Source organism: Bos javanicus, chromosome 13 (genome assembly GCF_032452875.1).
Source record: "Bos javanicus breed banteng chromosome 13, ARS-OSU_banteng_1.0, whole genome shotgun sequence".
Taxonomy (NCBI): domain Eukaryota; kingdom Metazoa; phylum Chordata; class Mammalia; order Artiodactyla; family Bovidae; genus Bos; species Bos javanicus.
Window position 1 is genome coordinate 6,827,195 of NC_083880.1, and position 26,233 is coordinate 6,853,427.

At 44.1% G+C, this 26,233-nt stretch overlaps 1 protein-coding gene across 6 annotated transcripts in view; it reads right to left on the reverse strand.

Moving 5' to 3' along the window:
- The window catches only part of TASP1 (taspase 1), a 315,861-nt gene that overhangs the window by 43,706 nt on the left and 245,922 nt on the right, over positions 1-26,233 (reverse strand). For 5 of the 6 annotated variants that reach the window (XM_061435628.1, XM_061435627.1, XM_061435623.1 and 2 more), the window contains one exon: positions 10,017-11,062. The exons of the other annotated variant lie outside the window; for it this stretch is intronic. In XM_061435628.1, coding sequence (XP_061291612.1) covers positions 10,970-11,062 — 93 coding nt within the window. In that variant the 3' untranslated portion in view covers positions 10,017-10,969. Of the gene's footprint in view, positions 1-10,016; positions 11,063-26,233 lie in introns of those variants that run through there. 6 annotated transcript variants of the gene reach the window in all.

The following is a 26,233-nucleotide window of genomic DNA, read 5'->3' on the forward strand; positions in this document are numbered from 1 at the left end:
AATGACCAAAATTAAATGATGATTTGAGACAAAACAATGACAAAAACAATGTAATTATAATCCATGCTCTTATATCATTGTTAAAATGAACTTTATTAATTTTGGATTTTGTTGTATTCACTTGCAAATCTACTGGGATTATGACTAAACGCTGGATGCTTGGGGCTGGTGCACTGGGACGACCCAGAGGGATGGTACGGGGAGGGAGGAGGGAGGAGGGTTCAGGATGGGGAACATGTGTATACCTGTGGCAGATTCATGTTGATATATGGCAAAACCAATACAATATTGTAAAGTTAAAAAAAAAAAAGAGCTATACACGTAAGACGTTTCTACCTAGTTTTGTGTTTATACAAGTGGCATTATTTTTAAATAACTTATGTTAACACTTGGGAACTATAAATTTTTGTTTCCTTTACAAGGGGTCCTCATTCAAACAAGCAAATGTTTATTTATAAAATCTTTTGTGTTGAATTAGGGACTTCTGTGGTGCCTCAGATGGTAAAGAATCCACCTGCAATGCAGGAGACTGGGTTTGATCCCTGGGTCAGGAAGGTTCTCTGGAGAAGGGAATGGCCACCCACTTCAATATTCTTGCCTTGAGAATCCCATGGACAGAGGAGCCTGGTGGGCTACACGGGGTTGCAAGGAGTTGGACATGACTGAGTAACTAACCCCTTCACTTTTTTTTTTTCACTTCACATAGGTTGACTTGTTCCCCACAACATTCATTCATATGTTGAAGCCTTTACCCCAGTACCTCAGAAAGTGACCATTTTGGAGATATGGCCTTTAAAGAGTTGATTAAGGTAAAATGACGTCATGTGGGAGGAGCTTAGGACACCACATTCACAGAGGAAGAAAGAAGACAGCTGTCTACATATGGCCAGTCATAAAGTCTGACCTAAAGAATGTTTCATGGGCCTTTAAGAGAGTGTGTATTCTGCTACTGTTGGGTGAAGTATTCTAAACATGTCTCTAGGTGCACATTATATACAGTGCTATTCGAGTCTTTTATTTCCATGTTGATATTCTGCCTAGTTGTTCTATCCATGCATGAAGGTCCTCAGTCCCTGAATCATTGTCGGAGGACAGCTGTCACTTGGACTTCATCTGTGTGAGAAAGCTTCATCATAATAAGACTTTGAGACTTGGGGGGTTATCTATCTTGCAGCCAGCATTGCCTTAAATAAAAGAGTTTCATGTCTTGGGAATCAATCATCTGCTGCTAGCCCCTTAGTTATAAATATGAATCAAATGAAATTAAAGCAAAACATGGAAAATATGACCAGACACTGAAGCAATGGAAGAGATTTTGGTAATTGACACTGAATCCTTTGTCTCTGGTAAGAAGTCTGGTTTGACCAGAGCGTCTGATTTGGGCAGCTGCTCAAGAATTGGGCAGGGGAGCTAGATGAGAGCAGATCGCAGATGGTAACCCTTACTTCAGTGCCTCACGGAGGCCAGCTTTAAGGGATGGAAGAGCACATCTAAGAGCAAGAGGCCTTCCGAGAATATAAAGTGAGTAGTGACATTAACATGTTTTCTCTCATCCAGTCCCTTATTTACTCCATTCATTATCCTTAGAGTTGTTACCCTATAGATAGTATTCATCTTTTTTCCTTATGTATCCTCCCAGAATTTATGTATGCCTACAAGAAGATATTTGTACATAGTCTTTGTCCTAATCCTTATCCCAAAGACAGAAAGTTATACACACCAATCTTTACTTTGCCCTTTTCATCTAATATATCCTGAAGATCTTTCCACATCATCAAAAAGATAAACGCATCTTCCTTTTCAGCAGCTTAATATTATTCCATTCTATGGATAGACTGTAGTTCATCTGACACCTTTGTCGTAAGTGTGGGTTATCGCTAAGGTGTGCCCTTAATTGTGTCCAACTCCTTTGCCACTCCATGGACTATACCCTACCAAGCTCCTCTGTCCATGGAATTTTCCAGGCAAGAATGCAGTTTGCCATTTCCTACTTCAAGGGCTTTTTCCCGACCCAGGGATTGAACCCTTGTCTCTTCTATCTCCTGCACTGGCAGGTGGATTCTTTCCCACTAACACCACCTGCAAAGCCCTTCTGATCCCCAATAATCTGCTATTATAAACATGCTAAACAAATATCCTTGCACATTTGTCATTTTGGTATGTGTGCAGGTGTATCAATAAGACAGATGCCCAGAAGTATGTTTCTCTCTTAGAGGGCAAATGCATGTGGCGTTTCCAACATATTGCCAAATTGTCCTCGGAAGTGCTGTATTACGTACTTCTACCGTCGATATTTGAGACTATTTCTATATGGTGTGCCAAGGTTTTAGACATTTGCTTAATAAACCAGCACACAAAACACAGTATTCAGAGTAGGTCGTATAAAGGTGTGAAGGGGGCTGGAGGAACTGTGGCATCACAGGTCCACAACTTTTTAAAACATTCATTTACCTGACTGTGCCAGGTCTTGGTCGCAGCGTGTGAGATCTTTAGTTGTGATGTGTGAACCGTTAGTCGCAGCATGTGGGATCTAGTTCCCCAACCAGGGATCAAATCAAGGTCCCCTGCTTTGGGAGTGCAGAGTCTGAGCCACTATTTTTTTTTAATTTATTTATTTTCAATTGAAGGATAATTGCTTTACAGTATTGTGTTGGTTTCTGTCAAGCCTCAACATGACTCATCCATAGGTACACCTCCCTCTTGAACCTGCCTCCCACCCCTCTAGCTTATCACAGAGCCCGTTTGAGCTCCCTGAGTCATACAGCAAATTCCCATTGGCTATCTATTCTGCAAACGGTAACGTATGTTTCCATGTTACTCTCTCCATACATCCCACCCTCTCCTTCCTTCCCCCCAAATAGCCCATAAGTCTTTTATCTATGTCCACATCTCCATTGCTGCCCTGCAAATAATTTCATCAGTACCATCACTCTGGATTCCACATACACGTCAGTATACAATATTTCTCTTTCTGACCTACCTCACTCTGTATAACAATGAGTCACTATTTTTAAGGAAGCTAAACTCTTATGGATCTTTAACTTAATTCAATTACCTTAGTTTAGCACAGGAGGATGGAGAAGGCAATGGCACCCCACTCCAGTACTCTTGCCTGGAAAATCCCATGGATGGAGGAGCTTGGTAGGCTGCAGTCCATGGGGTCGCTAGAGTCGGACACGACTGAGCGACTTCACTTTCACTTTTCACTTTCACTTTTCACTTTCACTTTTCACTTTCATGCATTGGAGAAGGAAATGGCAACCCACTCCAGTGTTCTTGCCTGGAGAATCCCAGGGATAGGGGAGCCTGATGGGCTGCCGTCTATGGGGTCGTACAGAGTCGGACATGACTGAAGCGACTTAGCAGCAGCAGCAGCAGCAGCACAGGAGGAAATTGTGACCTCTAAGAACCTAAGCCACTTGTTCAAGATCACATAGGAGGTTAGCCTGGCAGAGCCAGCCTGTGTTCTCCTGCCTCAGTTCACTGCACTATTGATGCTTCTGAAAGGCAGAATAATGGCCCTCAAAGACGCCCAGCTCCCCACAACCTGTAACATGTTGCTTGCATGGCAAAAGGGACTTTGCAGATGTGATTACAGTATGGACCTTGAGATGGGGAGATTATCCTGGCTTGTTCAGCTGGGCCCAATCAAATCAGAAGAGCTCTTAAAAGTGGAGAACATTTCCTCACGGTAGCCAGAAGAGATCTGTTGGAAAGGAGATTAGTCAGGGATTCAAAGCATGAGAGGGACTCAACCCAGCTGTCACTGGCTTTGAAGACAGACAAAAGGGGCCAGGAACCAAGAGTGTCAGTGAAAACTGAAAACAACCCCCAGCCAGCAGCCAGCAGGGACATGGGAATCTCATTCTTACAGCCTCAGGGAACAGAATCCTGCCCACAGCCTGAAAGAGCTGGAAAAACATTGTCCCGTGGTACCTCTCACAAGGAATACAGCCCTGCCGCCATCTTGATTTTGAACCACAGGAGACGGAGAAAGGAACCAGCCAGGGACTTGTGACTTACAGGACTGTGGGGTGATAATCTCGTGTTGTCTCAAGCTGGTAAGTTTGTGCTAATTTCCTAGGGGAGTACTACACCACTGCACACCGGCTCTTCCATGTCACCATGAGGAGCCTTCATTTACCCATTTAACAATATTTACTGAAGACCTATTATGTGCCAGGCAGTGTCTCAGGTGCTGGAGCGATAGCGTGAGTGACACAGAGATGCTGTTTCCAGGGAGCTTACTTTCACACAGAGGGAGGCCTCTAAACCAACAAAGATGTCCGTTAGATGGTAGAGTAGAAAGTGGTGAGTGCCAGAGGCAAATAAATAATGCAAGAAGATGATGGAGCAGGCTGCGGGGGAGTGTGGTGAGGAGGGTGCTCACTGAGAAGGTAATATTTGAACAGAGTTGAAGGAGCTGAGGAAGAAATAAGCCATGCGGATCTATCTGGAAAGTGTTTTCCAAGGAGGGGTAAAAGCAGGCACAGTGGTTCTGAGATAGGAGCATGTCTAAGCTGCTCCAAGAACAGCAAGGAGGCCAGGATGGTCAGAGCAGAGTGAGCAAGGGCAGGCAGCATGCCAGAGAACGACAGGGAGCAGAGCCTCGGGTCTCCTAAGGGCTCTGGGACAAGAGGTACTGGAAAGATTTGAGAAGAGGAGCACCCTGGTTGCATTTCACCTGGCTGCCAGGTAGACAAGTACCTGAGGGACAAGTGCAGACACAGGGGGCCAGTGCAGGGCCCTGCTGTGATGAGCCAGGGCAGAGACGATCTGGATGGCTGCAGTGGCCTGGTGAGAAGTGGTTGGCTTCCAGATATACTTTAAAGGAGCAGCAACAGGAGGGACTTTCTTAGTGATCTAGTGGCTAAATGGCAACCCACTCCAGTACTCTTGCCTGGAAAATCCCATGGATGGAGGAGCCTGGTAGGCTCGCTGGGAGTCGGACACGACTGAGCGACTTCACTTTCACTTTTCACTTTCCACTTGCATGCATTGGAGAAGGAAATGGCAACCCACTCCAGTGTTCTTGCCTGGAGAATCCCAGGAATGGGGGAGCCCGGTGGGCTGCCGTCTATGGGGTCGCACGGAGTCGGACACGACTGAAGCGACTTAGCAGCAGCAGCAGCAACAGTGGCTAAAACTCTGCACTTCCAAGGCAAGGGGCCTGAGTTCGATTCCTGGTCAGGAAACCAGATCCCATATGCTGCAATTAAGAGTTCGCATGCCACAGCTTAAAAAAGATCCCGAACGCTGCAATGAAGATTGAAGATCTTGCATGCAGCAACTGAGCGCAGCCAAATAAATAAATGTTAAAAAAGGAGGGCCAATAGAATTTCTTAATGGATTCGTTGTAAAACAGGAGAGAAAGTAGATTCAAGGATGTTGGGTGAGTGGCCCCTGTATATCTTGACTCTGTATTCATGCCCTTATGCAGCCCCTTCCTCTTGAATCTGGACTGAGCCAGGGGACTTGATGTAAGCAATAAATGAAGCAAATGTTGGGCCAGTCCTGAACTTAATCTTAAAAAGGCACGGCAAGGGAATTCCCTGACGGTCCTGAGGTTAAGAATCCACCTTCTAATGCAGGGGACAAGGGCTCATCCCTTGGTTGGGGAAGTAAGATTCCCATATTCCACAGGCAGCAGCTTCTGTTTTTGTGCTGCTGGGAACCTGAAGGCACCACATCTTGTAGGAGAGATGGTCTGAAAGGACCATGTCGAGAAGCCTCGAACAGAGGGAGAGGCCCTGAGCCTACATGGAGAAAGGATGCTCCGCAGCCCAGCCCCTGTCTTACCCTTCAGCTCAGCTGAGCACCAGTGCCTACCAGTGAAAGCACTGGAAAGCCACTGAGAGAGGCTGAGTCTCACTGACAGAGCTATAAGCAAATAAAAAAGCCATTGTCAAAGCTACTAGGGTTTGGGGGCAGTTCACTGTGCTGTGAAACATGGAAAAAAAAACAAACAAACAAGGATTTGGGTCTGACCATCCAGAAGAATGGTGGGAGCATTAACTGGACAGAGTGGCAGCTAGTTAACAGGCTTGGGGGGAAATCTTGAATGGAAAGATTCAAATCTTACTGCTTCTAAATGCAAAAGAAACATTCATTTCCCTTAATATAGTAGAAGAATGAGATCTTCTGTTAAACACTGCTGGATTTCCCAAGCCCAGGAATGGCCGTTTTAGGAGCAACCCTTTGTATCTTCAGCATAATAGCAAAGCAGACGGTAAAGGAACTGTTTAGATTTTTTTTCTTGGCAGCTTCTGAAGCTCTGCTGACAATCAGCGAAACCCCGACGGCAGTTTCAGGCAGAGAGACCCTCGCCTGGTTTTTCCAGCGTTGCCACTGTGGTTTCAGGGCTCCGGGGACGCCAGCACCTCAAGGAGCACCCACCGTGCTCGCTCTCCCTCTGGCTTCCAACAGCTGGTCGGGAAGAATCGTTCTGGGCTTGGCGGATGGGCTTCTGGAAGCTGAGTGTGCAGCCTCAGAGCAAGGGCCCTGCCAGTTCCCCCGTTAACCCTTTCTGTGGCCGTCCACCTCAGGGCCAGGTGGGCGGGAAAAGAAACGCAGCTTGGTCAACTTGGTCAGCCTGTGGGGCTCTGATGGCAGATATCTGGGCGGGTACATCGTTCAGTTCCCCCAAATTAAGTGCTGGGGAGAGGCGATGTATTGCTTAAGAATTCTAACACCCCAGAATAAATATTAATACGAAAGGACTACCTTCTGTTGCCCACCACCGCTCACTCACTCCCACCTGCAGCCCCAGAGGTATGCCCACCCACACCTCCTTCCCCGGCTCATCCAGCTGTGGGGGAAGAGTTTCAGTTCAGTTCAGTTCGGTCACTCAGTTGTGTCCAACTCTTTGCGGCCCCATGGACTGCAGCACACCAGGCCTGCGTGTCCATCATCACTCCCGGAGTCCACCCAAACTCATGTCCATTGAGTCGGTGATGCCATCCATCTCATCCCCTCCTGCTCTCAATCTTCCCCAGCATCGGGGTCTGTCAAATGAGTCAGCTCTTCGAATCAGGTGGCCAAAGTATTGGAGTTTCAGCTTCAGCATCAGTCCTCAGAATACAGCTAAAGGCAAACGAAGTCATCGTCCACACAAAGGCTCATCTTCTGGGTTCAACCTTTTCTTAGACCAGTTTGGGGGCGGGGGACTTCCACCTACCCCTACTTCCACCTACTTCCACTTCCACCTCCAGATAGTCTCTCTGGAAATCCAAACCCCACCATGACCCACCACTGCAGCCCTAAGTAGGGCAAAAAGACTGGGCTTCAGGGCACAGAGGGGTTCACACTATTGAGCAATTAGAGGGCTCCTGTCAGAGGAAAGTTGATGGGTTTGACTCAAGAAATACATACTTTTTTTTAATGTTAGGAGGCATTGTTTAAGAATTTAACTATATACTAAAGGGAAAAGGAAGAGGAGGGATACATTAGGAGCTTGGGATTAACTGATACACTATATAAAAAACAGATAACCAACAAGGACCTACTATACAGCATAGAACTATACTCAATATTTTATAATAATCTATAAGGGAAAATAATACTTTTTTAGCTAATACTTTATAATACTTTTTCAGATTATATCTTTATATATAATGGTCTCCAAGAATAGGTGCTGAAAATAGAGGTCAGAACTCTGAAGGGTTTATAACAGTTTTCATATAAAATATATGTATTCATATACCTATGTGAATTAGCCAAATCAGCCTTGTGGGAGGGGAAGTGGGTAATGAGGTATATGTAACCCTACAGGTTTGGACAGCTTTCCATAATATTATTAAGTGAAAACTGAAGGCTATATAACTCCATTTAGGGGTTCAATATAATCTGACTTGTGTGTTAAAAGCACAGAAAATTCATGCATAAGAAGAATCTTTAAGAATAGAAACTAAAGGATACAAGCTAAAGTGTTAAAAACCGTTGTCTCTAGGGAAATGGGGTTATGAATTAATTTTTTTCTTGCTTTTATTTTTATTATAGTAAGCATAGATCGCTTTTGTAACAATGATCAGATTTTTTAAAATTTCACAATAATTGATAATTCTAGCACTTTTTAAAATCTTCCCTTCTTCAGTCCCTGCTCCCCTCTCTCACACCCTCCATCTGTTGCAACAGAGTAATCTTGCTCATCTCAGGTACCCAGAATGAACATCACCACTCCCGAACATGGGGCCAGATGACAAAAGGCTTCTGAGCAACCAAGAGATGTCCCCACGTCAATAAACTAAAACACATCCATTTTGCTCACAGACAAGCATCTCAGACTAGTACTGATGACTTGTTTATGTATACTTAATCAGTTCAGTTCAGTTCAGTCGCTCAGTCGTGTCCGACTCTTTGTGACCCCATGAATCGCAGCACGCCAGGCCTCCCTGTCCATCACCAACTCCCGGAGTTCACTCACACAGTTCTAACAGACATTGGTATCTGAGTTCAAGTGCACATTTAGAAAAGGCAGTTAGAGGATGAGAAAGTACCCACCGCAGGCACACACACAGGAAACAGAGAGAGCTGGCAGAGGTGACAAGCGAGGACAGAGTCCAGACAAGACTTCCACGCCAGTAGGTCCACACAAGGACTCCTCAGGATACAGTGCACACCCTCTGCCTCCTTGCCAAGGTCAGAAGAAATCCCCGTTTCTAAACTCAGAGAGGATCACAGGGATGGCTATGTCCAAGAGAACCAGACCTCAAATGCCCAGGCCTTAAAAAGAAACAGAAAACCGGATCATCCACATTAAAAGTGGGCACCTTCAAACAGAGCTTCAGAGTCTTGGTGACAGAGGCCAAACTTGGGAATGAGGTTATATTCTTGTTCCTTTCTACCTTTCCTGCTTTTGAGCGAAACGATGTTGATCTTATATCTGTCAGAGTCTTCTTCTCGTTCCACTATCTTTTCTTCAATATCTGATCTTATAATCAAGGCACTTATACTACCCCCATTACTTTTTGCCTCCATGATCCTTACGTGTCATTTTTCCCCTTCTTGGTTTCACAACAGTCCTTATATTAAAAAAACCAACAACTAGAAAAACATTCTTAATGGACTGTTTTTGAAGGGGCTGTGCCTTTTATACTGACCAGTTTTTAAACTCTTCATAAAAATGGTGTTTAACAAGCCCAAACTTTCAAATGTGAATGGGATAAAGTCAAAAGGAGATGAAAGAAATGGCATTCCTGGTGAAATAGGTCAGATGATTTTCAGATTCCAAAGTGTCCTGATAGTTTTATGTGATCCAATCCAGTTCCTGAAAAAAACCCTGCCAACAGGTAACAGGTCTTTGAAAGCTTTTGAAGCCAAAGGCTCCCTACCAGCCAGCCGATCTCTTACGAAGTTCTTGGCCTCATTAAGAATGAGAAACAGATACTACGGCACCGACCTGTCTACAAGGACACAATGAGACAAACGTAATTGCTTGTATGAGGGATATAAGTCAGCAACTCCCAAATCATTCATATTTATACCCACTCCATTTTGGTTGTCTTTCCTTTATAATTTGGCCATACATCGATGTCAAGTGTATAATTTCATCTGGGGCTTTATCAGTTACCGCCCAGAGCCATGATTATATGGTGGGAACTTCCTCCCCAGCACGTCTATCTTTAGTATCTTCTTGATAGTTACCTCTTACATGTAAAATCAAAAGGAAAGTCTTGGTTTTCTTATGTGGCTCCAGAATCACTAAATATAACATTTAGAAGCAATTTATCAACTGAAACTATTGACTTTTCAGTTGCCATTGCCATTTCTCAAAGCAAAGTGTTCCTATTCCTTTCCTTCATTATTTTTTTTTAATCAAATTACAGTGGAAATTTTAGGGACTTCTACACTGACCACACAATCATGCACTAAGTTCATCTTTCATCTTGCTGGTGTCCAGTCTAATAACAGAGATAAAACTGGATTTTGAACAATCAGAAGCACAGCTAGAGGCATACAGGTATGATTTCTGGAAAAAGTAACTTTTTACAAACAAAATAAAAAACAACTCTCCACTCTAGGATTCAAAAGATAATTTATTAGTCAGAGGAGAATCACACACTATATCCAGCAATATGCTTCTTTTATTTTTGTGCCTTTTATCTTAAAAATATATTTAAACAAGAAACAAAGATAATATTGAATTTTCCCATAAATTTTGCTTTCTTATTTACAGTGTTACATTGTAAATAACATTCCATTATACACAGATTAAGGACTGCATTACTGTATGTTCTCTTTACATATTCTTTCATAATACAGTACACACAGCTCGAAACTATGCAGGATTTAAGCTTAGAAAAGCTTGAGGAAGGAAGTACAAACTTTATCAATAAGACTATTATTTAAAAAGGTTCTGACCTTAATTCTCTGCTAGATTGTTTCACTGAAACCATTCTTTGTTAAAGAAAAATGCCCCATATGAGGGATGAGAACAACAGTTTAAGTCACCACAGGATCCACTTAAACTGGCTAACAAATAAAAATACTTTGTTACTAGCACTGTTATCAGGAGCACGGCCACTGTCCATCATTGCAACAAGTAGATTTACTCTGCAGTTTCAGACACATTACATGTTACATCAACACAGTCGGTACTGCTTTGTGAAATCAACCACTTCCTGCAACTTTAGGTTTTACCTGTAAACAGTTAAAGCACGCATTTTGGGAAGATGATTTAATCATTCCTGGTCTGAGGTTACATAATAAGGAGGAGTTTCTAATTCATTGAAGAAGCGAGCACACGCGCACACACACACTCACACACACCGCATCCCGCTCCCCCGCCCAAGACCCGCGTGTTGCCAAGCACTAACTACAGCAGCACTAGTGTCGCGAGGGATGCGCGAGGGACGCACGAGGCTGCGACAGAAGTTATGAAACGAGGAAGGTTAAACATCCAACTTCCGTTAGAACCCCGTGGAGCCCGGGTTCGGTGATGCCCTCGACGCTCCGGGTTCCGCTGGAAGGCTCAGCTCACCGGGCTCTCCAGGCGGCAGACGCCTCCTTCAATCGCCACGGATTGTCCGGCCACCGCGCCAGGAGGGAGTCTGGAAATATGAGTCTGCGGAGGGGAGACGAAGACCGTTAGAGGCGCCAGCTGTGTTTCCTCCCCTCCACGTGCGACGAAGGGGTAGAAAACACCAGAGAATCTTGGCTTCTCTTTGCTTCTGAGAATCTCCAGGCTGTGCTCGTGGGTAACTCAGGGGCAGACAGATCCTGTTTGTTCAAATCTTAGGGGATGTTAACTGAACACCTACTACATGCCAAGCACAGCACTGGCAGGGGGAGGATTCCGAGATCAGGACAGCACGGAGCCTAGGGTTTAGTCATACTCAGAACAAGAATGGTTTTCAGGCCAGCTATACTGAGCATATTCCAGTTACCTGAAACTGGCAATTGATACACATCTTGTCCTCTAAACATTCAAAAGTGAGGACACCTGATTCATATTTATCCCCTCAGTTTACTTCTTAAAAGAGTTAAGCAGCTTACAAAAATCAGACCACTCAACCTCGCCTCAGTGAGGGAATGAAAAAAAGAAAAAGAAGAACTTACAAAATAAGTTAAAGACAGGCATGACTTCACACAAAATCGAGCCTGAGCTCTGCCCCCATGCTGGAGGCAGAGGGCTGCCTGGTCTCCCAGCTTCCCGGGGGCAACGAGCAGACAGGGGTCCGTGCAGTAGAATGGGATCACACAGACCAACTGCTCAAAGAAGAACACTTCCTGGCATGGAGTCCAGGGAGCCACTCCTCTTGCAGGGCTTTACCCGCAGCAGGTACCGCGTACAGCGGGCGGGTGAAGACAGCATCTGGAGAACAAGGGGCTTTGTAAGGCTGTGTATTACAGCATCACGCAAAGGAGGTCAGCAGGCAAATTTCTTCCATGAGGGGTCAGCCAGGAATTCCTTTTTTTTTTTTTTTGATGATCTCTCTTAATCCAGGGATAGATAAATGTCGGAGTTTCTAAGAAGAACAGAGGGAGTGTATATCCTTCAGATAATCCTCTCTGATTCTGCTTTTCCTAAGGACTGAACAGAGGGGAGCTCAAGTCCCAGAGTGCAGTCGCTGGATGCAGCGGGGGAGGTGGCCAAGCCTGGGGCAGGGGTGACATCCTCTTGCGCAGCCAAAGATGACGCAAGCACGTGCGTTAGCTGGAACAACACGGAGGCTAACTGATTTTAATTCTTAGGTATCATTGCATAACTCCTATGAGAGCAACTGACATAGCAATTTGGAAAGTTCTGGAAAATAGAAAATGTTCTCTGGGTATCTAGTGTTTCTGTATGCAAGGCAGGAAGCCACCTGTAACCTGCAGGACAGAGGTCTGTTAGCTCTGGGCACAGCAGGCCCTGTGCCATCTCCTGGGAGGGGGGTATCACTGAGCTCACCCGCCAGACCCATGCCTCTGGCACCATGTCCCAGAGTCTGGCCTCATTACTGCTTGCATCTGAGGGTCGTACCTGGGGGTATCTAATAAGTACGGATGTATTATACCGGGAAGTCCACTGTAAGACACTCGTGGATCGCTGTTTCTTGTGATGTCTCATTAACCTCAAGGGAGGAGTTTGAAGACAACGTGTCGTTTGAGTCTGCTACCCAGCAGCCCTCGTCACATCCAGCCGCCTAAGGCTCAAATCCACAATTCCCAGGGCTCCGTGTTGTGGGGCCTTTTATTCTTTCAGGAATTCATTAGCATGAAGCCAAAGAATTTTTTCCTCAGGCATCATTCATCAATTAAAAAGAACAGTCTAACCAAAGACAATCCCTGAGAGAGCAGAAGCCCCTTAAGCCCCTTCATCCCTTATCACCCTCTTCAGCCAGGAAATGGTCACGTGATTACAACAGGGATCAAGAAGATAGAAAACTATACAGTAGTTCCTCAATAAATTAAACACAGAATTACCATATGATCTAACAATTCCACATCACAGTATATACCCAAAACAAGTAAAAGCAGGGACTCAGATATTTGTACACAAGGCTCATAGCAGCTTTATTCACAAAAGCCTAAACATAGAAGCAAGCAACCCAATGTTCATCAAGATATCAATGAGCAAAACATGGTCTGCACATACAATGGAATTTTCAGCTTTAAAAAGAGTTGACATTCTGACACATGGCACAGCATGGGTCAGCTCTGAAGACACTAAGCTCAGTGAAATAAGCCAGACACAAAAGGACAAATATTGCATGATTCCACTTGCATGAGGCGCCTAGAAGTCAAAATGCAGAGATGGGAAGCAAGAAGGTGGTTGCCAGGGGCTGGAGGGAGGCAGAATTAGGGAGTCATTACTTAATGGGCACAGAGTTTCAGTTGGAGAAGGTGAAAAGTTCTGGAGATGGAGGGGGGTGACGGTTGTACAATAAGGTAAATGTACTAAGCGCCACTGCAAAGCACACCTGAAATGGTTACCATGGTAACTCTTATGCAGTGTGTGCACGTGTGTGCATGCTCAGTCGCTTCAGTCATGTCCAACTCTTTGCAGCCCTATGAATGTTATATATATTTTAGCATAATTTTAACAAAAGAAGAAAGCAGAAATGACAATTTTCTTCCTAGTCTAGAACTGTATTCTATAAGATGGCATTAAAAGAAGGGGTTAGCTGGAATGAATCCACAGTGCAGACCCCAAAGGAGAAACATTACCACCACATCCATGAAATTAAAAGATGCTTACTCCTTGGAAGGAAAGTTATGACCAACCTAGATAGCATATTCAAAAGCAGAGACATTACTTTGCCAACAAAGGTTTGTCTAGTCAAGGCTATGGTTTTTCCAGTAGTCATGTATGGATGTGAGAGTTGGACTGTGAAGACAGCTGAGCACTGAAGAATTGATGCTTTTGAACCGTGGTGTTGGAGAAGACTCTTGAGAGTCCCTTGGACTGCATGGAGATACAACCAGTCCATTCTAAAGGAGATCAGTCCTGGGTGTTCACTGGAAGGAATGATGCTAAAGATGAAACTCCAGTACTTTGGCCACCTCATGCGAAGAGTTGACTCATTGGAAAAGACTCTGATGCTGGGAGGGATTGGGGGCAGGAGGAGAAGGGGACGACAGAGGATGAGATGGCTGGATGGCATCACCGACTGGATGGATGTGAGTTTGAGTGAACTCCGGGAGTTGGTGATGAACAGGGAGGCCTGGCGTGCTGTGATTCATGGGGTCGCAAAGAGTCGGACACGACTGAGTGACTGAACTGAACTGAACTGTTCACAAATAGGTTGAAAATTTCCAATCACATTACTTAAGATATCTGTCCCTAAAAGAGAAGTCCAGAGGAAAATTTATCCTCACATTTCCTGGAGATACAGAGAGAACCCAGTGAGACTTCCTGGCAGTCCAGGCACCAGAAGTAACAGAGAATAAATTAATTTTTAAAAGATCAGAGTGACCGTGTGTCCAAGCAGACAGCCTGTAACTTGACCAGGGTGATGTCTGTCTTAAAGCAAATGATTTTCTTTTGAGCATGAAAAAGACCCAGAATTAGAAGGAAGAAACCAGGAGGCCAGGGGACTTGATAACAATCCCTTGAGATCTACAAAAACACAAATGGCCAATTCAAACTCACTTCTAACACTCCCAACCCCACCAAGTTTACGACAGAAAAACATCTAAATAAACTGAGCTAAACCACAAAGTATCAAGGAGAGTTAGGAAGGGAGATAAAAAAGAATTTGAAAAGATGACAATGGTCTTCAGATATTTATTAATGGTACATGGGCAAAATACTTCAAAAAATACATTGAGATTTGTATAAATTGAGCTGTTTGCCTAACAGAGAAATGCTCACCCAGACAAACAAGTTGTTAAGATTAACTTTTCAGGATTATCTCTTCCCTAAATTATCACTGAGTCAATTACAAAACACACTGGGCATGATTTTGGTGTTGAGAGGAATAAAATGATTAATCGTCCAAATGTATGTCAACACTTCACCAGTTTCATCCATCAACATGATCTTCAAACTCATCAGAAAATATGACCTTGGCCTGGAAAAGTTTGAACCAAGATGTACTTGATGCTTTCTGTGGAGATTTCAACAGAGCATCAAATCATATTATAAACAGTGGGGCTGTTTAAGAGAATATTTTATATGAGTGTTTATCTCTAAAAGTTCTTCTGGAGAAGTGGGTTTGAATTCCTCGAGCCTAAAAATAGACCACTGTCTACAATGAACCTGCATGTCAGCATTTTAAAGTGCAGTGAAGTATTTTACACTGAGTGTATAAGGACTGTGCAGACTCGAGCGTGTCCTACAAGTATAAGAACTTAACATGGTATCTTTAAAACCAGAGTAGCAAAGTACTGTACTGGAATTCAGAATTATAAGAAATAACACGTGAACACAGCAGATGCCAAAGCTGCAGCATTTTGGGTCTTCTCCCTCCGTTCCCTGGGAACGCCCCACTCACACAGCGCTCTAACCAGGATTCCGTGACTCATGGCCGCTTCAGTTTTCTCCAGGAAAGAGCACCTTTACCGGACCCTCCCCTCAATCTAGCAGCTCTTCTTCTCGCTCCTACAGCTCCCAGCTGAGCATTTCATGGTTTTCGATGCAACTGTTCAGGTTTTGGTTTGCTTGGAATTTTTGAGTCTCTGTAGTTGAAAGTCCAGTGAAGGCAAGAGTTCGTCTTGCACACACTCCTCTACGTTCCCTGCACTTGTCAGAGTGTCTGACACAAGCATATTCTAGAAATGTTCACTGAGTGGAGAAGTGACTAGAACATACCCTTCGGGGCTCTGATTATGTACAAAGAATCTCAAGCGTTTTCACGCATGGGACCTATTTGGTTAAAAAGTCAATCACACTAATTTGTTACAGTGAAGACTGTTTTTAAATAGATTTTTAAATAAGCATGGACTGGTTCCATTTCCCCACTTTGCAAGTGATTATGGTGTTAGAATGGACATAGAACCTTAGATTCTGAAGATGCTGATGTCTCCACACCAATGGAACCCAACGGCCTTGGAGTTAGAATTCTCTGCTTTCTTAATAATTCCCTTAAATGGCCAGACAGATCCTTGAGGTTAACACTCCTAGAAGAACTGTCACTTTATAAATTAAACTGTCTAGTCAAAGCCATTAATCTTAGGTTTGTATTTTTTTTTTCTATTAAAACCAAAAGCATTGTATAATAACATATTTAGCCTGAAGACTTCAAAATGAGAAAAAGAAAAATATAATACAGAAATTATATAATTGTTTGATGTCCTAATCACAATCTAAGTAGTAGCTGAGACTTCCTATCATTCATACTCATGTCTTTAAATCTTTTAAGACCACCTTAGTGACTGCTTTTTTGTGGTTTCCAGGAAAACTACAAGCACACAATTTAATTCTGAAAGTCTCAAAGTCTTTATTTAGTGGTTATATTTTAATCCATCTTTCCACTCGCCAGAGAGTTGCTTGAGACCTGCCACAACAGTCAAGGGAAGAAGATTATTGTCCTCCTTTGGTGGGGGTCAGGAAAATAAAATATAGACAGACGTATTAATAGCTAAAAAAAAATAAAGCTCTTGGAAATGTTTTACATTGGTTTCATAATTCTGAGAGTTTGGTTTCTGTTTTTTCAAGAAAACAAAAACAAGTTTTTTCATCAATCACTGACTAGGAATCCAGAGCACCTTGGCTTCCGGGCTACGCTTCTTCCTGGACACAGCGCTGGACCACACTTCCCAGCCTTCTTTTGCAGGGACCTCATGTGTGGCTCATGATTGCAGTCAGGCTTACAAACCCACCAGGCTTCATCAATCTTATAAACCGTTCTCCTGTGCTTTCTCTGATGACCTGAGGCCTATGTGAGGTGAGGAACCTGGGACCCCGAGTCATACTTTGGAAGAGAGCCCTCTGCTAATCAGAAACTCCAAACTGTATTTTATGTGAGTGAGAAACACGCTTCTCACTGTGTGTAAACAATTATACATCTATATTCTGGGGTTTCTTGTTATAGCAGCTGGAGCTATCGTAACCAACAATGATTCTAGCCAGGCTTCGGCACTTATGTGCTGTGTAACTTCTGCTGGTTACTTAACTTCTTGGGCGCCCACCTCTAAAATGGGGATAGTAACATTGTCATCAGGTTGACAAGGACGGTACGAGACACTGATGCAATGAGAGCACACGCCAGTAACTGTTAGATTCTTATTATTCAAACACACACAGCACTGTCAGACACAAAGCATCATGCAGGACAATCTGACGGATTGTTTGACATCCCAGAATTAGGAAATTCTATTTGAAATGTTTGATATTCTTTAAAAATAGGATGAGATATTTTCATGAAAAATTAGCTGCATGCTAAAAGGTAACACTGAAGAAAATGGGCACTGTTTGGCCAATATTCTGATGCTGCTGTTTTGCTGTCACTGATACAACAATTAAAAATTGCTGAGTATTTACTAACTACTCAAGGCTGTATGGCAACCCACTCCAGTACTCTTGCCTGGAAAATCCCATGGACAGAGGACCCTGGTAGGCTGCAGCCAACAGAGTTGCTAAGAGTCAGACACGACTGAGCGACTTCACTTTCACTTTTCACTTTCATGCATTGGAGAAGAAAATGGCAACCCACTCCAGTGTTCTTGCCTGGAGAATCCCAGGGACGGGGGAGCCTGGTGGGCTGCTGTCTATGGGGTTGCACAGACTTGGACATGACTGAAGTGACTTAGCAGCAGCAGCAAGGCTGTATATTGTCACCCTGCTTACTTAACTTCTATGCAGAGTACATCATGAAAACGCTGGGCTGGAAGAAGCACAAGCTGGAATCAAAACTGCTGGAAGAAATATCAATAACCTCAGATATGCAGATGATACCACCCTTATGGCAGAAAGTGAAAAGGAACTAAAAAGCCTCTTGATGAGAGTGAAAGAGGAGAGTGAAAAAGTTGGCTTAAAGCTCAACATTCAGAAAACGAAGATCATGGCATCTGGTCCCATCACTTCATGAGAAATAGATAGGGAAACAGTGGAAACAGTGTCAGACTTTATTTTTTGGGGCTCCAAAATCACTGCAGATAGTGACTGCAGCCAAGAAATTAAAAGACACTTACTTCTTGGAAGGAAAGTTATGACCAACCTAGATAGCGTATTGAAAAGCACAGACATTACTTTGCCAACAAAGGTCTGTCTATTCAAGGCTACAGTTTTTCCAGTGGTATGGATGTGAGAGTTGGACTGTGAAGAAAGAGTGAGTGAGTGAGTGAGTGAGTGCCGAAGAATTGATGCTTTTGAACTGTGGTGTTGGAGAAGACTCTTGAGAGTCCCTTGGACTGCAAGGAGATCCAACCAGTCCATTCTGAAGGAGATCAGCCCTGAGATTTCTTTGGAAGGAATGATGCTAAAGCTGAAACTCCAGTACTTTGGCCGCCTCATGTGAAGAAGTTGACTCACTGGAAAAGACTCTGATGCTGGGAGGGATTGGAGGCAGGAGGAAAAGGGGACAACAGAGGATGAGATGGCTGGATGGCATCACTGACTCAATGACTGAGTCTGAGTGAACTCCAGGAGTTGGTGATGGACAGGGAGGCCTGCTGCTGCTAAGTCACTTCAGTCGTGTCTGACTCTGTGTGACCCCGTGTGCTGCAGTTCATGGGGTCGCAAAGAGTCGGACACGACTGAGCGACTAGACTGAACTGAACTGAACTGAAGGGCTTTGTTATATACCAGTCTGCTGTATCACTAATCTTCTAAGGCTCAAAAACAATCAGCTTAACATGCTCGGGTGCTACAGAGGAAACCAAAGTGATAGAATACTGGAAAAGGGTTTACAATACTCCAATGTGCGTTTTCCAACACCAGCAAGCAATTAATTCAAGTCTGAGGATATTGGGGGCTTCCTAGGTGACGAGGGGCTTCTCTGATAGCTAAGTTTGTAAAGAATATGCCTGCAATGCAGGAGACCCCACTTCAGTTCCTGGGTCAAGAAGATCTGCTGGAGAAGAGATAGGCTATCCATTCCAGTATTCTTGGGCTTCCCTTGTAACTCAGCTGGTAAAGAATCCGCCTGCATTGCAGGATACCTGGGTTCAATCCCTGGGTTGTGAAGATCCCCTGGAGAGGGAAAGGCTACCCACTCCAGTATTATGGCCTGGAGAATTTCATGGACTGTATAGTCCATGGGGTTACAAAGAGTCAGACACGACTGAGTGACTTTCACTTTCAGGTGGCGAGAGTGGTAAAGAATCTGTCTGCCAATGCAGAAGATGTAAAAGACACAGGTTCAATTCCTGTGTTGGGAAGATCCCCTGGAGGAGGGCGTGGCCACCCACTCCAGTATTCTTGCCAGAGCCTGGTGGGCAACAGTCCATAGGGTCGCAAAGAGTTGGACACACCTGAAGTGACGTAGCACACATGCAAACTGTGGCTATTGTCTCAATCCTGACACTGTCTACCAGGAGACAGTCAGTCCCCGTGGGTAAGAACTCAGTCACACAAGACTGCCTCCCCGCAAGTCCAGACGCCAATACCAGGTCCAGATTGTCACCTGCATTTCTGGCCCCCAGCTATAAATCGGCTGTAAGTAGGAGATTCCCACCGCCCTATCCTCGGGTTTGATTAATTTGCTAGAGCAGCTGACAAAATTCAGGAAAATCGTTTACATTATTGCAAAAGGACATAATTCAGAAACAGCCAGATAAAAGAGATGCCTGCCTAAGGAAGGCAGGCAGAGGTTGGGAGCCCCCATGCCTTCTCGAAAGACACCAGTCTCCCCAAATCTTCACATTCATATTCTCAGAAGCCCTCGGAACCTTGTAATTCTGGGATTTTTACAGAGGCATCATTACATAGGTATGATTAATTGAATTATTGGTCACTGGTGACTGAAGTCAACCTCCAGCTCCTCTCCCCTCCCTATAGGTCAGGGGGTGGGGCTGAAATTTCCAACTCTCTACCCATATGGTTGGTTCCCCTGGTAACTAGACCCCAGCCTTAGGTCATTTTGGGGTTTTCCAAAAGTCACCTTTTTCCAACAGTTTATTAAAATAAACTCAGGTGTGGTTGAAAGGGTCTTGCTACGAATAACGATACTCATTTCAGCTTTATGTCTCTGAAGTGAGACTGAAGACTAAAGGTCAAATATTATATATAACAAAAGATACTCCTGTCGCTTTTTTCACTTAGAAGTTCCAAGGGTTTGTGGAGCTGTGAGTCCGGAGCCATGGAGGAAGAACAAATATGTACTTTTTATAATAAATCACAGTATCACAGATATCCTGCCACAAACACCGCAGGAGGTCGAGAGAGAGGCTGGATGTGGACCAAGGAGGTGGGGCAGACTCTCCAGAGGCCACGGCACTGGACAGGACAACAGTGGGACACAAAAATGATGTCTGGAGCCTGCAGAAAGGAGAGCTGACTCATGTGTCTGGTTTGAGCCACGTGGTATTTCCAACTTTTCAAAACTTAATAGAAAATATTTTAAAATAGGGAACTTACACACAAGCATCTTAATTTCTAGCTATTCTTGAAAACCTGGGCAACCCTTGCATTTCCTCACTAGAGTAAAGTCACAGCTACCTGCTTTAGAAGGGCATTCCTGGCCGTAGTTTTCCACCGTGTTCTGCCTCTGGCGTGTGCTCAGGTGGCCCGAATGTCTGTGGCTGTCAGCAGGTTACTACTGTCCACTGGGGCCAGACAGTGGCAGCCTCATCCTTCCATCATACGGCTCTCCCTTCAACCTTTGCCCCAAACTGGCCCTGTCCTGTTTCTAACAAGATACTGAGTTATTTTCCAGGGACAACAGAATGAAACCTCAAGTCTTGCAGCAGAAGCATGCAGGAGATTTTTGATCTCAGACAACTTGGAACCTAAGTTGTCCCCCCTTCCCGATTCCATCCAAAGGACCCAACCTGGTGAACTCTAGAGCCCTCTGAGAAGCAGAGGGTCTGCCGTCCAGGAAGATCCAGTGCTGAAGCCCCCCTCCCACACCCTACCACGAACGGCCAGGCCCCAGAGCCCTCTGATCACAACCTGCCCAACCAGGGCTTCTGCACACCAACCTCCTCCCCTCCCTAATAAAAGTGTGACCAAACCCCAGATGGGGGGACAAACTTAAACCATGTTTTCTGGCCCCTTGCCTGTCGACCTTGCAACAAGCTTTTCTTTTCTCAGAAGCTGGTGCCATAGCATTGACTTCTATGTGCTTCAGCAGTGAGTCCATTGCTTAACCTGTCTGAGTAGCCACTAATAATCACTGCCTGCTGCTGCTGCTGCTGCTAAGTCGCTTCAGTCGTGTCCGACTCTGTGCGACCCCATAGACGGCAGCCCATCAGGCTCCCCTGTCCCTGGGATTCCCCAGGCAAGAACACTGGAGTGGGTTGCCATTTCCTTCTCCAATGCATGAAAGTGAAAAGTGAAAGTGAAGTCGCTCAGTCGTGTCCAACTCTTCTCGACCCCATGGACTGCAGCCTACCAGGCTCCTCCATCCATGGGATTTTCCAGGCAAGAGTACTGGAGTGGGGTGCCATCGCCTTCTCCTAATCACTGCCTAGGCCCCGTTATTTTGAGAGTTACTAACAGGTGGTTTCCTGATTCTGTTACTGTCAATACAGAAATAGCTGGAATTCTTCTGTAAAGAACTTTCTCAACTTTTAGTATTCTAAAACAAAGTGCATATAAGAAAGGGAGGATAAACACTAGATTCTTTCACTTCCTTTTCAGGGTTCAGAATAATAAACCTCCACAAGCAGCCAAATACCTCCTCCTCATCATGTCTGTGAATTTAAGAAGGCAGTTTTGTTAAAGAAATTACAGAAAGAGATTATAGAGGGAGGATGGCTTTGGGTGGGGGAAAAGGGAGGGAAATAGAAGGAACAGCATTTTCTCTATTCACACCAGCCAAAGGTCAACTCTTCTATGTTAGAAAAGAAAAAATCGGAGAACTTTAAGAGCTGCTTTTGAACTGTCAACAAGAATAAGACTGGCTGGACTGACTTGATAGTTGAGTTTCGGATGACTAACTTTTAGGTTCACCTGTTTTAGGTCAAAGATGGGACCTGCAGAATGAGTTAGCTCCTTTGGGGCTGACACAAAATGAATATTGTTGTCAGTTAACCTAGTAAAGTTTGCTCAAGATCAGTTTTACTGTTTAGCAGAATGTTCTCTTCATATAGATAACTGAGGGTGAGGACGGCGTATTTGTCTGCCAGGGCTTCTGAAACAAAATTATTTTCCTACAGTTCTGAAGGCTGGAAGCCCAAGATCAAGGTGTCAGTAGGGCAGGTTTCCTCTGAGGCCTCTCTGCGTGGCTCACAAGGAGCTGTCTTCTCTCAGCATCATCACCTGGCCTGTTCTGTGTGTGTGCAAATCTCTGGTATTTGTGCTTCTTAGGAAGACATCCTGTTGGATTAGGGCCCCATCCTTAAAACTGTTTGAGCTTAATCACTTCTTTAAAGGCCCTGTCTCCATATATAATCGCAGTGTGGGGTAGAGCTTTCAGATAAGAATCTGGTGGGGACAGAAGTCAGTGCATAACAGATACAGACTAAATGCAACAATGCCCCACATGTTGCAGGCTGCGTTTGTTCTCTGAGCTGAAACCCTCCTGCGCTTCCCTTGGCTCATCCTCTCTGTCTCCACTTGCCTCCTTGCTGTTCCTCAACCACACAGCACATTGCTGCCTCGAGGTCATTGCACGTGCGGTTCTCACTACCCGGAAAGCTCTTCCCCGCAGTGCCCAAGTGGCTTCCTTGCTCACTTCTGCCAGATCTGTACTCAAAGTTGCCTTTTCAAGAAGGGTTACACTGGCCACTCACCGGCATTTCATGACCAATACCATTTCTGCCTCATGTGTCCTGTTCCTTACCATATCTATACTTCCCTGATATCTCAGCTGGTAAAGAATCTGCCTGCAATTCAGGAGACCCCAGTTTGATTCCTGGGTCGGGAAGATCCACTGGAGAAGGGAGAGGCTACCTATTCCCCAGTCTTCTTGGGCTTCCTTGGTAGCTCAGCTGGTAAAGAATCCGCCTGCAATGCGGGATCTCTGGGTTGGGAAGATCCCCTGGAGAAGGCAAAGTCTACCCACTCCAGTATTCTGGCCTGGAGAATTCCATGGACTGTATAGTCCATGGGGTCACAAAAAGTCGGACACGACTGAGTGATTCTCACTTTCACTTTACCATATCTACCTAGCCATCCACTTTGCTCCTCTATCTCATTCATTGCCTGTCTCCTCCTTTGGGACAAAATCTCAGAAGGGCGAGGAGTTTTATCTGTTCACTGCTCTTCCCTCAGGACCTAAAAGACAGCCAGGCCCATGGAGGGGGCTCTGTATATTTGCTAAGCAAATAGAGAATTTTTTTTTTTTTCTAATGAGGATTTGGGAAATGAAAGAGAGCAAAGTGCAAATTAGAAATTTTAAAGTTCTTAATTTTATGTTTTGTAGTTTTTGATTATAGCTTGTAAGTTTGTTCTACATTTTTTTGCAGAGATGTGCTAAGGGCTTTTGATTATAGCTTGTAAGTTTGTTATAAACATTTTGAAGAGATACGTGTAAATAAAATGATCAAAATGACATTGAAGTTGTGAACCTTAAAACTCTGATAATAAAAAAGTCTATGTACTTCCCAAGACGGACAAAGAACATAGAAGTCATATAACCTGACACCATCTGTGCACTCATCTTACGCAACAACCACACGCACACCATCCTCTCCGGGAGAGATGGCCGAGGCGGCGGCACCAGAGCCGGGTGTGGGCTGCGGGCCTGCCACGTCCTGCTGCCCGAATGACACTGAGCAATTCAGCGGATGGTAGGAGGGCTACCTTGTTTGCAGGGCATTTTCCCTCCTCAAGGGCAGGACAAGGGTGTCTCACGTTCAATTTTATAACTTATCATGAAAATTTGAAGAGCCCGATATCTTTCCCACCCAATTTCCCTTATTAATTCTGCCTTATTTTTCAAATAGTTGAGTCCTAGGTAAAATATATTTTTCAGTCTATTAACAGCATCACATAAACTCCCTTAATACGACCCAGAACAATGTGTATATTGTGTAGAATACACGATGGCTTAACTGCAGGCCCAGCCGGCCTTCTGCATCATCACCGTGCTGCCCAGGACGCAGGGAGTTGCGGCAGGAGCCGGCATCCCAGCTGAGCACACCTTGTGCCCTTACATGGAGAATTCTTACCTGAGGTGATAATAGTCGCTTTTTGCTTCTTTTACTGGCACGAACGTGGCAGACCTTAAGTGACCGATGCCCGGGAGGACAGCTGAGGAAGTGTGTTTGGTTGATTTTTATTTTTTATTGCTTTGTTTCTATTATGGGCTTTTTTATTCCCCCTGTTAATGAGTAGAGTCAGGAGACACTACTCCCACCCCTGTCCTTTTCCCAGAAGTTCCCTCCCCATCGCTTTCAAGAGCTGTCTTTCAAGGAGCCACAATATGTGAATAAGAATATTCTGTCTGAGCATTCTTTGTGTGAGGCATCAAAGCTTGGAATGTAGTTTAAGGCTCTAAAAATAGAGTTTGGTCTTCAGACTTCATCCTGAAAGCAGATGTACTCAACTAGTTGACAGTTTCACATGAAACTGCTTAATATAATCCAGAATAACATGTATATTTTATAGAATAAAACCCCACATAACTACAGGTCAAAAGATCTGGGTGCTCACTTCCCTAACCCGTCTGATATCAGGAAAATCAGTGAAAATCTCAGGGCTGTAAAACAAGGATTCTGGGTTGGACAGTCTCTAGAGAAACCTTGCCAAGTTTTCACAGTCTCTGACACTGACTTCCTTTAGGTCTTGTATACACTGTGAATGAATCTAAAAACAAGCATTTTACTTCTATCCCAATCACTCACTGTCTTAAACTAAAAGTAAGAAATATGCCAGAGCAATCTGAAGATGTAATTCTTAAGTTCAACCTCACAAATCAGAAATATCGACAAATGGAGGAACCGATGCCACATGTTAATCATCTTAGTGTATGTTGCCCCCTACCTCATTTTCTACATTTAGAACAAGGACGCCATAAAAGACCACTGACAAATGTGGACAAAGCACCAAGACAGCACTGTAGTAAATTTCATCATGAGTCCTGAGACGAGGCTACATAATGGGAAACGTTCTATTGTTCTCACATAGAAATATCAAGGAAGCTCCAAATAAGATGAAAATGCAGTCTTATGAAAACAGCATGTTGTTTTAGTCTCCTGGCAAAGTGTGTTACTTCTTTTACCACCGCCCGTCAGTGGCAACATCACACAACACTGCCCCTTATGGTTAGCTTAAAAGCCCTGTGAAGGCATCCACATAAACAGGGTAAGCCCACAGGACCTATTGTATCACCACTCACATGGGGACTTATCATGGATATTCCATTCTGCTAAAGGTGATAAAAGCTCTACACTATATCACGAATATTTATTCTCTACTTATTAGGAGGGGACAGAAGAATGAAACACACATGGATCTCACTCTGAAGGCAATTAGGTCTTTGTAGGATGTGGAAGCTAGTTCCTTATGAGACTAGTTTCTTGTAAAATCTTAATAAAAATATGAAGTCCCTAGATTTGCATAATGCTTTAGTTTCCATAGTGCCTTTGCATTCATTGATGAGACCACCTCAAAATAGGCTCTCAGGTAGAAAGATGTATAATATATCTATTTTTCAGGTGGAAAGAAGCCAGGCTCAGAATGGCTATGTGGTTTGCTTACAGTCCCAGAGGAAGTGGAAAAACTGAGCCTTGAATGAAAGCCTTTGGATTCCAAATTCAGGGCTTTCTTTACTCCCACAAAGCCTTACCATGAAGGAGTCTAAATTAGGCTCTGTGAAGAGACACAACTCTCACTACAGGAGGTTTATGACTAAGTAGTTTTTCAGGGTGAAACAGGGCTTGCTCAGAAAAGCTACTGCCACACATTTTACCTACAAATTTCAGTTTGATTCTGGGATTCAGAGACCTGGATTTGAGCCTTAATTCTGCTGAGGATGAACTGGAGCAGGGGGTAGGCTCACTAGATCTCTGGGTTTCAGTATCTTTGTAGCCCAAAATGAAAATTTTTACTCAATTATATCAGGGGTTCTTTCTGATTTGAAGATTTTAGACAGTTTTGCATTAGAAAAGCCCTCTAAAGGCTGTTTAATTTTTTTTTTTTTTCAAAAACCCACATGTTTAAATTTTCCTAGAATTCAGTTATAGATTTTTTTTTTTTAAACAGTGCTTGTAAGAAGTAATTGAAACCCAAATTGTACCACCTTTCTTTTAGATCCAGCCT